The sequence below is a fragment of the Fukomys damarensis genome, unplaced genomic scaffold (assembly GCF_012274545.1).
Source record: "Fukomys damarensis isolate Sample0158 unplaced genomic scaffold, DMR_v1.0_HiC HiC_scaffold_29, whole genome shotgun sequence".
Taxonomy (NCBI): domain Eukaryota; kingdom Metazoa; phylum Chordata; class Mammalia; order Rodentia; family Bathyergidae; genus Fukomys; species Fukomys damarensis.
Genome location: NW_022900941.1, coordinates 2,051,542 through 2,065,268, shown reverse-complemented (window position 1 = coordinate 2,065,268; position 13,727 = coordinate 2,051,542). Strand labels below are relative to the sequence as shown.

The window sequence follows — 13,727 nt, the reverse complement described above, 5'->3', positions numbered from 1 at the left end:
GTGCCGCGGCTGCGCGGCTGGTGACAGGTACCCGGGGTGGTGCTGGGAGGCTTCGGGATAGGGAGAGGGTCTGGGGCGTCGGGCGACCCTGCTCCCAGGTCACCTTGAGCTTCCGCCTCTGCCCTCGGTTTCCGCCTCGCGAGCCTCAGCTCTTCGCGAGCCACCCAAGGTATCCTTAGTGGTCTTCCCCGCGAGGTGGCGAGTTCGCGGCTGGCTGCCGGCTGTCCTCAGCCGTCTTGGAAGAGCTTTGAGACCCGCACGTCCAAGTGCAGAAACAGGAAGTTCCCTGACGTGAAGTTAGCCCGAGCCTGACCCTAAGTGGCCTAAGAACCAGCACTTACCAGAAGTGATCGGAGAACTGCTTTGTCCTTGTCTAGGGTTCTGTTTTCCCCAGAACGAATTCGGGTGATGCGTGTTAGCTGCACTTTTCATTAATGCTGGAATTTGTTGGCTGGGAATTGGAAGATCCGGTTTCATTTCTAGTGTGGAACCTGCCAGAGGAATGCCTCACCAGAAGTTAGCGATGGCAGCCTTCCTTGTCGTTGGCTGAAAGATCCGGCTTCTTTAGCTTGCTGCTAGATTTGAGAAGGAGCATAGTTTGTTCATTCTAAGACCTGGGGTCTTATGACTTACTGCTCTTTGGAATCATTCATTGGTGCACTTGCTAGTCAACTTTATATAAAGTGCCCTCTTTTCTTTTTTTAAATTTTTATTTATTTATTTGTTTGTTTGTTTTTGAGACAGGGTCTCACTATGTAGTGGAGACTGACCTGGAAGTCACTATGTAGCCCAGGCTGATCTCGAACTCACAGCGATCCTCCTGCCTCAGCCTCCCAAGTGTTGGGATTACAGGTGTGAGCCACCATGCCCAGCTTCTGCCCTCTTTTCTTGAAATATCCTTTTTTTTTTTGGTACTGGGGATCGTACTCAGGATCTTGTGCTTGCTAGGCAGGCAGCAGCACCACTGAGCTAAATCTCCAGCCCACTTGAAATAGCTTTTACACTGGCAGAAGTTTGAACACTTATTTTATTTTATTTTATTTTGAGACAAGGTCTCATTGTGTAGCCCAAGGCTAGCCTCACACTTTGGGCAATCCTCCTGCCTCGGCCTCCCAAGTTCTGGGATTACAGGCATGCACTGCTATGCCTGGCTTGCCCACATTTTAAATATGTAGTTAATGCTACAGAACTAGAGATGATGATAGCCTTTCCCCTTGACTGACTTTTCATACTCTTAGCTGAAGCCCAATTTATTTAAGGAAGTGAACAGAATACTTTCTACAAGGGAGAATACGCAGGACTATGAAGAAAATTCATTTGGAAGATTTCTGCAGTTACCTGATATTTTTATACCAAATATATGGTAACTAACCAAAACCAGGTGTATGTGGTTCATAGCAAATGGTTTTGCTAATATGGATAAGTGTGTAATAGTAGGTTTAATTAGCTGAGAAGCTAATTTCTCAGAAAGGGTGCCTCCTAATATTTTCTCACTAGTATATGTGCACTTGCAGATTGCATGTCCTCTTTAAAGAATTTGTTAGTGCCTCTGTTTGAAAATGAAAGAAGAGAAAGTCTGTAACTTAGATTTTAGAATCATTGTGTCTGTGCCCCCAAAACTGAAAAGCATTTACCACATGTAATTTTTGTTTATCTTTTCTGTATCTTGCTGTAGATAAATAAGCAAGGAGTAGTATTTTTCTTTAAACATACTAGGTAGGGTTTTGGCCAGTTTACCAATAGTTGATATAGTTGGGCCTAGAACTTGTTAAATAATTTTGGGGGGGTACCGGGGATCGAACTTGAGACCTCATGCTTGTGAAACAGGTGGTGGAACCGCTGAGCTAAATCCCGCCCTAAAGAATGTTTTATGTTAATATGTCATGCCACTGGCATTGTGCCTATGATCCTGGAGTGCTACAGAGCACAGTGTGACAGCTGTGATCATTCAGACTATTGATTTAGGACCACTAGTGCCAGAATGATAAGGGACCTCATAAAATGGAGATACTGTGTCCTCAAACAAGACCCCTCAATGCGATTCTTACAGTTTCTCTGGGCGGCCCTTTTCTCTGTAATTAACCATGGGACCTGGAATGTGGGGCAGTGTGGCAAAGCTTTTGCTGCTCCTCTTCCTTCACCCTCCCCTCTCCTCAACACTGGTTATTAGACCCAGGGCCTTCCAGCTGAACTACATCCCGAGGCCTTATTTATTTAATTTTAGCATTTTGAGACTGTGGCTGGGTCACTGTGTGGCCTAGGCTAAGCTCGTACGTGAGTGCTGAGATGACAGGAGTGTGCCACCAAAAGCTCCTTAGTGTACAGTTGTCCGCTTACTCTCTTCTGGAGTGGTGCTGTACCCCAGCTTAAGAATATATACTCTTGGGCCGAGGATTTAGCTCAGTGGCACTGCGCCTGCCCTGCAAGCGCAGGGTCCCGAGTTCATTCCGTGGTACAGGAAAAGAAAAAAAAAATATATATATATATATACACTTTCTAAAACAGTGTGAGGAGACCTCTGGGTAATTCACAGGCACGTAGGCTTTGAGGGGGCGGGGTTGAGACAGGGTCTCACTATGTAGTTCAGACTGACGTGGAACTCACTATGTAGCCCAGGCTGGTTTTGAACTCACAGATCCTCCTGCTTCTCACTATGTAGTTCAGACTGACGTGGAACTCACTATGTAGCCCAGGCTGGTTTTGAACTCACAGCCATCCTCCTGCCTCAGCCTCCCGAGTGCTGGGATTACAGGTGTGCACCACCACGCCTGGCTAGGCTTTTCTTGTTTTGGTGGTACTGGAGAATGAACCCAGGGCCTTCATACCTGAAGCAGTTCTTCAAGGCCTCTTTCAAGAGAGTCTTTAGTTGTGCTGTTGTGGCTGCCTTGATATCCAGAATCTCTCATAAACATTTCCCTTTCATAGTCATTATGACTTTGGGGAAGAGCTAGAAGTTGCATGGTACCAGATCTGGTGAGTAAGATGAATGAAGACACACCATGTTTTTATGCTCTGCCTTTGCATTGGATGGTACTTGGCAACAGTGTTCACCATAATTTTTATCACATCTCATAAAGACACAAAGGAGTATTTTCAGAACTGCTTCAGAAGGTAGCAAGATGGAGAGGATAAATGTGTTGGAAGCAAAGGGACTATTTTGTTGTTGTTGTTGTTGTTTTGGTACCGGGGATTGAACTCGGGTCCTTGCACTTGCAAGGCAGACGGTGGAACCACCGAGCTAAATCCCCGGCCCAAAGGAACTATTTTGAAGGGAATTAATGGCAGCGTATCTTTTACTATAATAAATTTTTAAAAATGTAAGTATTCACTGAATATTTTGCTCAGTCCTGTATCATCCTACTGTGGAACTTGTAGACATGATTCCAACCCCCAGTTACTGTTTGTGAATGTTAGGTAGCATGGGGGTATGAATGTAAAGCCAGCCCATTGCTCAGTAAAGAGTAGGATTTCCTGAGTGGCCTTTTGTCCTCCCCCGGTTCCCTTACGACTCTGGGTTCTGCCTGGGGTCACTGTGTGGTGATTTTCAGCTGTCCCTCATGATGAATCACCACTTTGTGGGAATTAATATATTTAGACACCTTTAGGACAAATTTTCAACATAGCCAGGATCATAATATTGCTTGAATGCTGTTCACACGCTCCTCCAGTTCAGAAACTGAATGACTTTTGGGGAGGATTTGTTTCCAGAGTATATGTTTGAAATGAGAACCAAGACCACCTGTCATGTAAAGGTACAAGATCCCAATAATGAATGTAACTGTACTGTACCAATGTACTAAAATGTACCAATAAACTCAATAAAAGAAAAAACAACAGTGTATGTTTGATAATGTATCACTCTCTGGTTTAGGAAGATAGTTTGCTTTTCTTGTGATACAATGTTTTTCTACAAGGATTGATTCTAGAATAGCACTTGGCACTTTACAAAGCAGTTTTCATATTGCCATTTCATTTACTGTTTCTTACAGCGTGATTTCAGTGTCTGCCTCTGTCTTCACCTGGACTTCTCTCTGTGTCTCTTCATGTTGTTTCTGTTTGTCTCTGTGTCCCAGTTTCCCTTTTTTATTTTACTAGTTACATTGGATTAGCCCATGCTAACTTGCTCACCTCCGTGAAGACTGTTCACATTTTGAAGGTCTGGAATTTTGAAATTCAACTTATTTTTATGGAAGATTAAGTACAACCCAAAATACACATTTATCATTTACGCTTCATCTGTTTCAGCTTTATTTACCTCATACTTTATTCATTCTTGGTTTTTAAAACAATCATAACTTGGTGTGCTGCCAACTGACTTTTATACTTCTGTATTGTTTAGACTCCTCAGGAAATGAAACGGAGCCTCTGTAGGAAGGAATGTAATGAACTACCTACCTTTAACATGGACCAGTCACTCAACGAGTATCTGTTGGACTGTATCTGTATTAAGTGCTGCATTGTTGGGAAGGGGTCTTACTTTTGCAACTTTAATGTTCTTTTGTATCTCTAGGTATTTATATTGTTATTTTGTGTCTCTAAGTATTAAGATTTAAACATGACCTTTTTTTCTTTCTAGGGTTTTGCTGTAAAATGGGACTTCTAATTGCACTCACTGGGCTGTGGCTGTTCTCAGTAAAAGCAGACTCAAAAGCCATTACAACCTCTCTAACAACAAAGTGGTTTTCCTACCCACTGTTGTTAGAAGCCAGGTAAGACCTTCTTTTCTTTCACATATTTGAATATAAATTTGGGCTCTTCCAGGAAATGAATGAATATTCAGCAGCTTTTAGGAATGAGGTTATGATCCTCAGATATATTTATTAATGTGCTCTGTGGTGTATAAAGGTTGATAGGGCACAAATCTTTAAGTAGGACAGGGCTCTGTTGATATAGAGATGCTCAGGAACTTTCTTAGACAAATATATTGAGTTGGTTAAATTATTATGTTATCTTCCAGAAAAAGTGTAAGCGTGGCTATAAGGGAAGAGAGTGTTGTAGTCATTTATTTATTATTTATTTATTTTTGGACCTTGAGCTTGTGAGGCAGGCGGCAGAACCACTGAACATCCCTGGCCTGAGAAAGTTGTATTTAAATGAAATGGTCTACTTCAGTGAGGAAAGTTTTAAGGGATTTTTAATAACTACAAGAGGACAGAGCTTGGCGAGGCTGGGAAAAGAGGGCATGAATCTCCCAAAAACCCTGTTAAGTGAAGACCCTGTTAAGAGAGGGCAGGAGATGGGTGGGCGACCAAGGGAATGACTGGATTTTTATCTGTTCTAAAATGTCTGTGTTCTGCACATAGCCTCTACAAAGTCAAATCATGAAATTATCTTTTTTTTAGAATTTAAAAAAGTTAACTTTATTACAAAATAATATATATTAAATAAAAATTCAAAAACTAAAAATTTAAATATTTTAAAACTAAAAACTAAAATGGTAATAAATTACTATTTTTGTGATTGGCCTTTAGTGGTTTAAGAAATTATCTTAATTAAAATTGGTAGTGGGCTGGGGAATTGGCTCAGTGGTTCCGCAGTCTGCTTTGTAAGCGCAAGGGCCTGAATTCAATCCCTGGTACAAAAAAATAAATAAAATAAAAATAAAATTGTATTATATATATATATATAACAATTGTATATTTTTAAATTGGCAAAATAAAATATAGTCAATGATTTCTTGGGAAATTTTCAATTCCAAGTGTGTTTTTTAGTTAGTGTTTATAATATATCATAGATACCTCTTTTTTTTTTTTTTAGTTTTTCAGTATTGGGGATTGAACCCAGGGATTTCACATTAAGTAATACAGTGCTCTTTTCTTTTTTCTTTTGAGATAGGGTCTCACTAAGTTGCCTAAGCTGGGCTCAAATTTGGGATCTTCCTGCCTCATTTTCCCAGAGTATGTGATTACAAGCATTAGCTACCATACTTGGCTAAGATAAAGCTTTACATAGACAGCTTTATATTCTTATGCACAGAAACTTATTTTAATCATATTGCAGGTAGTGTATAGTTAGGATTTAAGGGAATTTTTCCAAAGGATAAATATAGTAGAGGAAGCATTTCTCAGTATTTGATATTAGAAATCTGAACTGTCACGTCACTTCAGTTAACTTTGTGGTCTGTTTTTGAGCTTAGAATTTTGTCGTCTAACTTTTCTTCCTTAGTTCCTTAAAACATATGAATGAAGCATTGTGTTATGTTGGTTACGTGGGTAATTGCCCTGCCAATGGAGAACCTCCTTTGGTGTGGGGAAGAGGACCTGTGGTAACTGATCTGGACACCCAGGGCCCGGTGGACTTTGTGCTGAGCAGACTCCTTCCTAACTTCTCTGTACCTCTCTCTGCTCAGCAGTGAAATGGCAAAAGAAAAAGAGAATTCCACCAAACAAGTCCCAGCACCGCTGTACGTTGCATAGTGGTTTTACAGTTCTAGTGTGATAGATGGGTTGAGTTCCTCAGATACTTTGTTGGATTACAGAGTAGTTGTACAAGTGAAGTAGGAGATCTTGGACTGCGTGAGCCAGGACTCTGGTAACTCGTGTTTTGTTTTGCTTTGCTTTTCCTTTTTGTAATTGTATTTTGGATAATTTGGTGTAAATCTAATCCATAGAAATTTATTATTACTTTTGAAATAATTTTGAACAATTAAGTGTAACACATGTTTCATGACATCTTGCTTAACATGCTTAGCTGAGTTACATTTGACTTCGCTCCCCTGTATTGATGCTGACTGGTATTTTGGAATTTGTGGTTTGTTCCGAAAGATTCTTAGGACATGTACCCGTGGACTTTTAAGAAAGAATGCCAGGGTCGGGTGTGGTGGCTCATGCCTGTAATCCCAGCACTCTAGGAGGTTGAGGCAGGAGGATCGTTGTGAATTCAAGACCAACCTGGGCTACATAGTGAGTTCCAGATCAGTCTCAACTACATAGTGAGACCCTGTCTCAAAAAAAGAAAAAAAAGAATGCCAAAATTGTCAACCCCACTTTCTCAGTTTTTTTCAGTTGCCTCGATCTTTGTGGAGTGGGTAGGCTCTAGATTCCGTCACCAAATTCTTTGTCACCTTTAAAAGGATCTGTAACATCCCTTTTCACGATGTCCCTGGTCATTATTTTTAGACCTCCATTCTCCTGTGTCTATTTGTAAACATGTGGCCATGATAGTGAAATTTGCAGGGAACTCAAGAAGGAGCTCTGCTTATTTGAAAGTACTCTGTATTTCCTTCCAGAGCTTGCAGAGGCTTCCATTCTTCTCCTGTGTCTGATAATGGCTTGTGGCTCCCTGTTCATTTGGGTAAAGGTGAATGTACAAGGCATGCAGTTGTCGTAGACCTTGTGCCAGGCTCATGTCTGTCCCTTAGAGACTAAAAATATTCCTGTGCGCATTTTTAGATTGCTTCATTTACTAACTTTGTGCCTTTAAGCAAGTTCATAATGTCTCTAAGTGGCAGCTTTTTTGGAAATGGTTATTACTGAGGGTGGTTGTGTGAATATGTAGATACGGGTGAATGTGCTGTGCCTGGTGACTGTTGCATACATTCCTACCCCTTTCCCCGAGCCGTGTTTGGAAGAGCTCCTTTTCTTACATCACAGTACCTTTGGAAAGTTTACCATTGGATTTGTGCTACCTATTTGTAGGATTCTTTTGGGGTAGTATCATTGAAGTCATAGATGACAAACTTTATTATGACTTTCAGAAGGCTTATAAATGGAGACAGTGGTATAATATGCATTCCATGTACCCATTAGGCTCCCTGCCCCCATACTGGAGATTGAGCCCAGGACCTTTTTATTGAACCATATCCCCAGCCCTTTTCATGTATTTGTTTTTCTGAGACATAATCTCACTGAGTCACTTGAGCTTGTGATCACTCTCTTCAGCCTCCCAGAATCCTGGGATCACAGGTGTGTGTCACCACACCCAGCTCACCAGTCACTGTGAACAGTTACCAGTCCCAATATAGTAATCACCATCACTGGCATATTTTAAAGGAAATACTTTAGTAATTTTATCTGTAAAACTACAGAGTTTTCCTCAGAGGCAGAGATATAAGAAGCTAAAAAAACAATAAAAATGCAAAATTAGTTGTACTGTGACAGAAATGGCAGTGTTCCTTTTTCATGATGTCTTCCATTATTCTCCTCTCCCCTGGATTATTTCTGTGGATTTACTAGTTAATTTTTTTAAGACTATTCTCAGCTTAGACCTGTAAGACTTATTTATGTAGTGGTATGAAAAAGAAATATATTTCAAGAAATTTTCCTATAAGAAAAACATTTAGGCTGAATGAGTCTGTTCTCACAACTAAAGAATATGTCATCCCTTCTACTAACTTATCTTGTTAATGTGGCTTCGACTTATGAATTTAGTGTTTATTTGTACATTATGATTCAGAACCTATTTTCTTAGACTGTAAAGTATTTTACGGTTACTCTGATACTTACATGAGTTACTAGAGAGCCTAGAGAAATACAGAGGCATTAAATAATTTAATATATTATGATAATGGATATTTTCAGAAATCTATTTTTAGAGAAGCTGTGCATTACCAGGAAATGTTTCTTATTTTTCCCATATTTCTGTGTCTAGCTGTGGAGTAGAGTGAGAGTTGTACACCCCAGTGTTGACAAGTAATGGGAAAGTCTTCCTTTGGCTAGGTAAGCTGAGATCCAGATCTGTAGTTTGCTTTAAGACAGTGAAAGATCACCACTACATTAGTTCTCTGGCTTGGAAGTGAAGATAACCAATTTATGTGAATCACTTACTCAATTATTACAGACATTTTCTTTTAGGGATTTTAGACTCTTGACTGAAGGGAAATACAGAATGGCAATTATTTTAGGTTAACAATGAAAAGTGGAAAACGATTAAGATGATATTAACATTTTAGATCTGATTTTGTTAGATCAATATTAATTTTAACATAAATCTAGTGATTGGGGCCGGGGATTTAGCTTAGTGGTCTGCCACCTGCTTTGCAAGCACAAGGTTCTGAGTTCGATCCCCAGTACCAAAAAAAAAAAAAAAAAAAAAAAAAAAAAAAAAAAAAAAGAAACAAACAAACAAAAAAACTAATGATCTCTAATGATCTTGAAAGTTTGGATTTATGGGTGTTAAAAAATTATAACATGCTTCCTTTAGACTCCTTGAAAATTTTCTAGGGTTTATATTTACTGTGGAAGAACATTTAGGCAAAACATGTTTTTTGTTCTTTGTAAGGTCTGTCAGAAAATAAGTGAGCAGAACTAGTACTAGAATTATTAATTCCTAATTCTGCTTCCAGTACTGACAGCATTTTTGTGTATGGGGCTTTTATAAGCTTTTTCAAATTTTGGAACTTTCTTATTGTGGCAACATTTTTATTATTTCAAATATCTTAAATAGCTGTTTAGGTAAATATGTTATTAATAGCTAGCAAGCTAGTAAGACTTATCTTCAAGAAAGACATATTATACATAAAAAGTATAATATATAAAAATTAATAGCCAAATTGTGGACATTTGGAAACTTCAAAACCTTTTTATTCTCTGTAGTAATATAGTTTACATTAAAAGATTTTATGAAGTTTTATTTCTGACATTTCCCCCTTTTCTCTCAGTGAATTTTTAGCAGAAGACAGTCACGAGAAATTTTGGAATTTTGTAGAAGCCAGTCCAAATATTGGATCAGCCGATCATCACGGTAAAATTGAAGCAAATGCTTCTTTGACTTTGATGTCTGGAAAAATACTAGAAAAGTGTTCTCTTTATAGTATGTGTGATGTGGCAGTTCATGGAAAGCATTTTTTTAGTTTTAAATGGCTATAGAGTTGCAGTGCTAGCCAGGAAGAGCCAGTACAAACCAAATACTGTGATTATTTTAGACTCTAGAGGTTGCCTCAGGGCTACCTGCATGTTAAGCATGTGCACTATCACAGAGCAGTGGTCTGAGCTCCAAAAGATCTGCAGGACTGGGGATAGAACTACCTCCCCAGCTCTTTTTATTTATGTTGTGACAGTACCCTGTCTAGCCTGGCACTTGTCATTCTGTCTCTGCCTTCCAAGTAGGTGGGGTTACAGGTGTGTGCCACCACGTCTAACTCCAATATTATTTTTTAAGGAGATGAGATCTTACTATGTTGTTCAGGCTGGCCACGAACTCCTGGGCTCAAGCTATCCTCCTGGCTCACCCTTCCAAGTAGCTGGGACTACCGGCATAAACCACTATATCCATTCCCAAATAATTATTTCTGATGCAGTTTGTAACTTTGGCTATAAGTAGTACCCTCCCATGTTTTTATTCTGTTTTGTTCTTTTATTAAAGTGCTATGTGAATATTTTGTGGAAGTACATTTTATTTTAAATCATTTGGTATTTAATACCCATCTGATTTATGGGTATTAAAATTCACCCTTTCTTATGAACTAATTACTCAACTGACCTGTTATCTGTTAGGCATGTTGTCATTAAGTTAGTGCCATCCAGAATGTTTTCCATTATGCCCACTGGCCACTCAAGCTGAGTGTCAAGGTACCAAATCATGGCCTGGCTTAACTTTTTCAGTTTTTATCACAGTAATATATAATTTAATAATTGTCTGAATCTTTTTTGTGTGATTGAAATGCATAAAGGTTTCAAATAAACATCTTTTAAGTTGTGGTTATGTAATTTTAGTCAACTAGAATTGTTTAAGTTATCAAAAAACCATTTTACTTTTAAGATTGCAATACAGGGCTGGGGATTTAGCTCAGTGGATCCGCCGCCTGCCTCGCAAGTGCAAGGTCCCAAGTTCGATCCCTGGTACAAAAAAAAGATTTCATGATACAGATTTATCAAAGGGTCTTTTAAGTGAAATTTGAACAGTGATATTTGAAATGCAATTTCAGTATAAATGATGTATATTGTTGATTAGACGATTAAACTTAGAGGAGTATGAATTCTTGGAGAAGTGATCATAAAAATATGTTAAACATTTTGTTTATTTGAGGTGTGTTTTTTGTATTCTTACCACCTAAAGTTTCACACCATGAATATTTTGGCAACATTTTTGTTTTTGTTTTTGTTTTTGGTACGGGGGATCAAACTCAGGCCCTAGTGCTTGTGAGGCAGGTGCCCGAACCACTGAGCTAAAATCCCCGGCCCTTTGGCAACATTTTGAGTTATTTCTTTTCTAATTTTTTTTATGTAGAAAATGTTACTGCAGTATAGAACCATTTATATTCTGCTTTTAAGAATGTTGATACTTTTCATTTTAAAAGTAAGGATTTTATTTGAGTAGCTAGTATATGGTTCAGAAGTCAAAGCTAGATAAAAGGCTATACACAGAAAAATCTTTTTTTTTCTTGTTCCGTTTCTGGTTTCTTCCTTGCCTTTTATAACCATTTTTAATTAGTTTACTCTCCAGTATTTTTTACAACATATCCATATAAACACATGTATAATATACATATTTTTATTTCTCGTTTTTTTGGTAAAAAAGATAGCTTATTATGTACATTGTATATCTTACATTTTTCATTTACCTGAGGATTTTTTTCATGCTAATGTGTTGATTTTTTCCCCCCTTTCACATAATTTGGTTCAACTTTTTGCTTAAATACTTCTTAAACTTTATGGTTTTGTCAGTATCTTTTACTTTCTCATCCCACTGTTAACTTTTTAAAAAGTCACTTCAGTAGATAATGTATACTAGGTATCAAAGATAAAAGATAAATAAGTCATAGTCTGTACCTGTAGGGGCCCAAAACCTTGAGTGGGAGGTGGTGAGTAAATCATTTAGTAAATGATAGAAGTGAAAGGTGAGCAGAGAAACAAGCTGGGATTCAAGAGGAGATGTCACTAGGCTATTGCAGCATGGGGTAGGAATCGGGGTGACTTCCTGGAGTAGGTGATCTCCAGCTGATTCTTCCTTTGGGAATAGGTAGGTAGTTATCCAGGGAACTGGGAAGCTAGCAGTTCAGGGGAAGGGAATAGTTTGAGCAAAGAGAGGAGGACAGGAAATGTCCAGCTGCGTTCTTTTTTAAATTTGTTTGGTATCGGCGATTGAATGGAGGACCTTGCACTTGAGAAGCAGGCAGCAGAACCGCTGAGCTAAATCCCGGGCCCCCAACTCATTCTGTATCCAGGAAATTTTGAACATTTGACAAAAATTCAAAACAATATACTGGTAAAATTTTGCAGTCAAGGGCCGGGGATTTAGCTCAGTGGCACACGCCTGTCTTGCAAGCACAAGGTCCTGATTTCGATCCCCGATACCAAAAAAAAAAAAAGAAAAGCAATTTTGCAGTCACGTACCTTTGTAACCTATAGCTTTATGAACTATTTTATCTGGTTATCTCTAGTTTTATTAAATTATTTGCATTAATGTTCTTTCTTGACAGGTACTAATTATTCCTATTATCATGCAATATTGGAAACTGCATTTCAGTTTCTATCACCTCTACAGCAGAATTTGTTGAAATTTTGTCTGTCTCTTCGTTCCTATTCGGCTACAATTCAAGCCTTCCAGCAAGTAAGTCCAGTGCGTCTAGACAGTAGCATTTTTTAAGGTGTATGACTTGATGATGGGATACATTGCAGTTGCCATGGAATTGAATTGCAGAATTGTCACTTTTTCCCTGGAATTTGTGATTTATTTAAAAATAGTAAATAGATCTGATGTTAAGTGTTCAAATCACACGTTTTTTGTTTTTGTTTTTTCAGTTTTTTTTTTGAGACAAGGTCTTGCTGTGTCCAGGCTGGCCTTGAACTCACCATGGAGCCTAGGCTGGCCTCGAACTCATTGCAACCATCCTGCCTCAGCCTCCTGAGTGCTGGGGTTGCAGGTGTGCCCAACCTCAAATCACAAATCTTTAAAGATATAGTTTGTAGGGCTGGGGATTTAGCTTAGTGGTGTTGTCACCTGCCTCGCAAGTGCAAGGTCCTGAGTTTGATCCTTGGTATTAAAAAAAAAAAGGTATAGAGCCGGGCGTAGTGGTGTATGCCTGTAATCCCAGCACTTGGGAGGCTGAGGCAGGAGGATCACTGTTAGTTCGAGACCAGACTGGGCTACATAGTGAGTTCCAGATCAGTCTCAACTACATAGTGAGACCCTGTCTCAAAAACAATAAAAAAAAGTATAATTTGTACTTATTTTCATATAAGAAAAGGAAAAAATACACAAGAAAGAGACAAATGCTTTGTTTATGTAACACATTATTTCTTACTAAACCAGTGAATTTAAATCTGGTCACAACCTTTAGAACTAAAGGCAGTTCCCAGGAAATACAGCAGACAAGGTGTCATGTTGCATCACATGGATGCAGTCAGGAAAATCTAGCTTTAGGGAAACTGCTGTTAAGTGGTCTGGTTTCAGTAAATACATGAAAGAGGTAAAAAAGGGACAGAGCAATTTCAGATCAAGAGAGACTTCAAAAGTGTCAGCATAGTACAGAGATCTCGTTTGGATTTTGAGAAACAGGACAGCTGAAAAAAAATCAAAAAATGTGTATGTATCTCAGCTGAACATTTATTCAAAAAATGTCAATCATAAACCACTTTGTATTTTAAAACATACAGAACTGCTAATAACATATAGCATAATAAATTGTCATAATGCGAATAGACACCCTTGTACCTTCAACCCCAGTTAAGAAGTAGGACTTGGTTTTGCATTTTAGAAGCCCTGCTCCCATCCCAGCACCAGCTTTGGGGGGTGGTCTGAATTTATAGGTTCCCCACTCATCTTTTACTCCTGTGTATGTGGACTGT

The 13,727-nt window shown here is 38.8% G+C and overlaps 1 protein-coding gene across 4 annotated transcripts in view; it reads left to right on the top strand.

Annotated features, from left to right (window-relative positions):
* Uggt1 (UDP-glucose glycoprotein glucosyltransferase 1) overlaps positions 1 to 13,727 on the top strand; it is a 129,598-nt gene that overhangs the window by 12,514 nt on the left and 103,357 nt on the right. For 2 of the 4 annotated variants that reach the window (XM_010637631.2, XM_010637630.2), the window contains exons 2-4: positions 4,577 to 4,709; positions 9,599 to 9,681; positions 12,359 to 12,489. In XM_010637631.2, the coding sequence (XP_010635933.1) occupies positions 4,577 to 4,709; positions 9,599 to 9,681; positions 12,359 to 12,489 (347 nt within the window). Of the gene's footprint in view, positions 1 to 6; positions 28 to 148; positions 170 to 4,576; positions 4,710 to 9,598; positions 9,682 to 12,358; positions 12,490 to 13,727 lie in introns of those variants that run through there. The other 2 variants (XM_010637632.2, XM_010637633.3) reach the window with 2 other exon arrangements.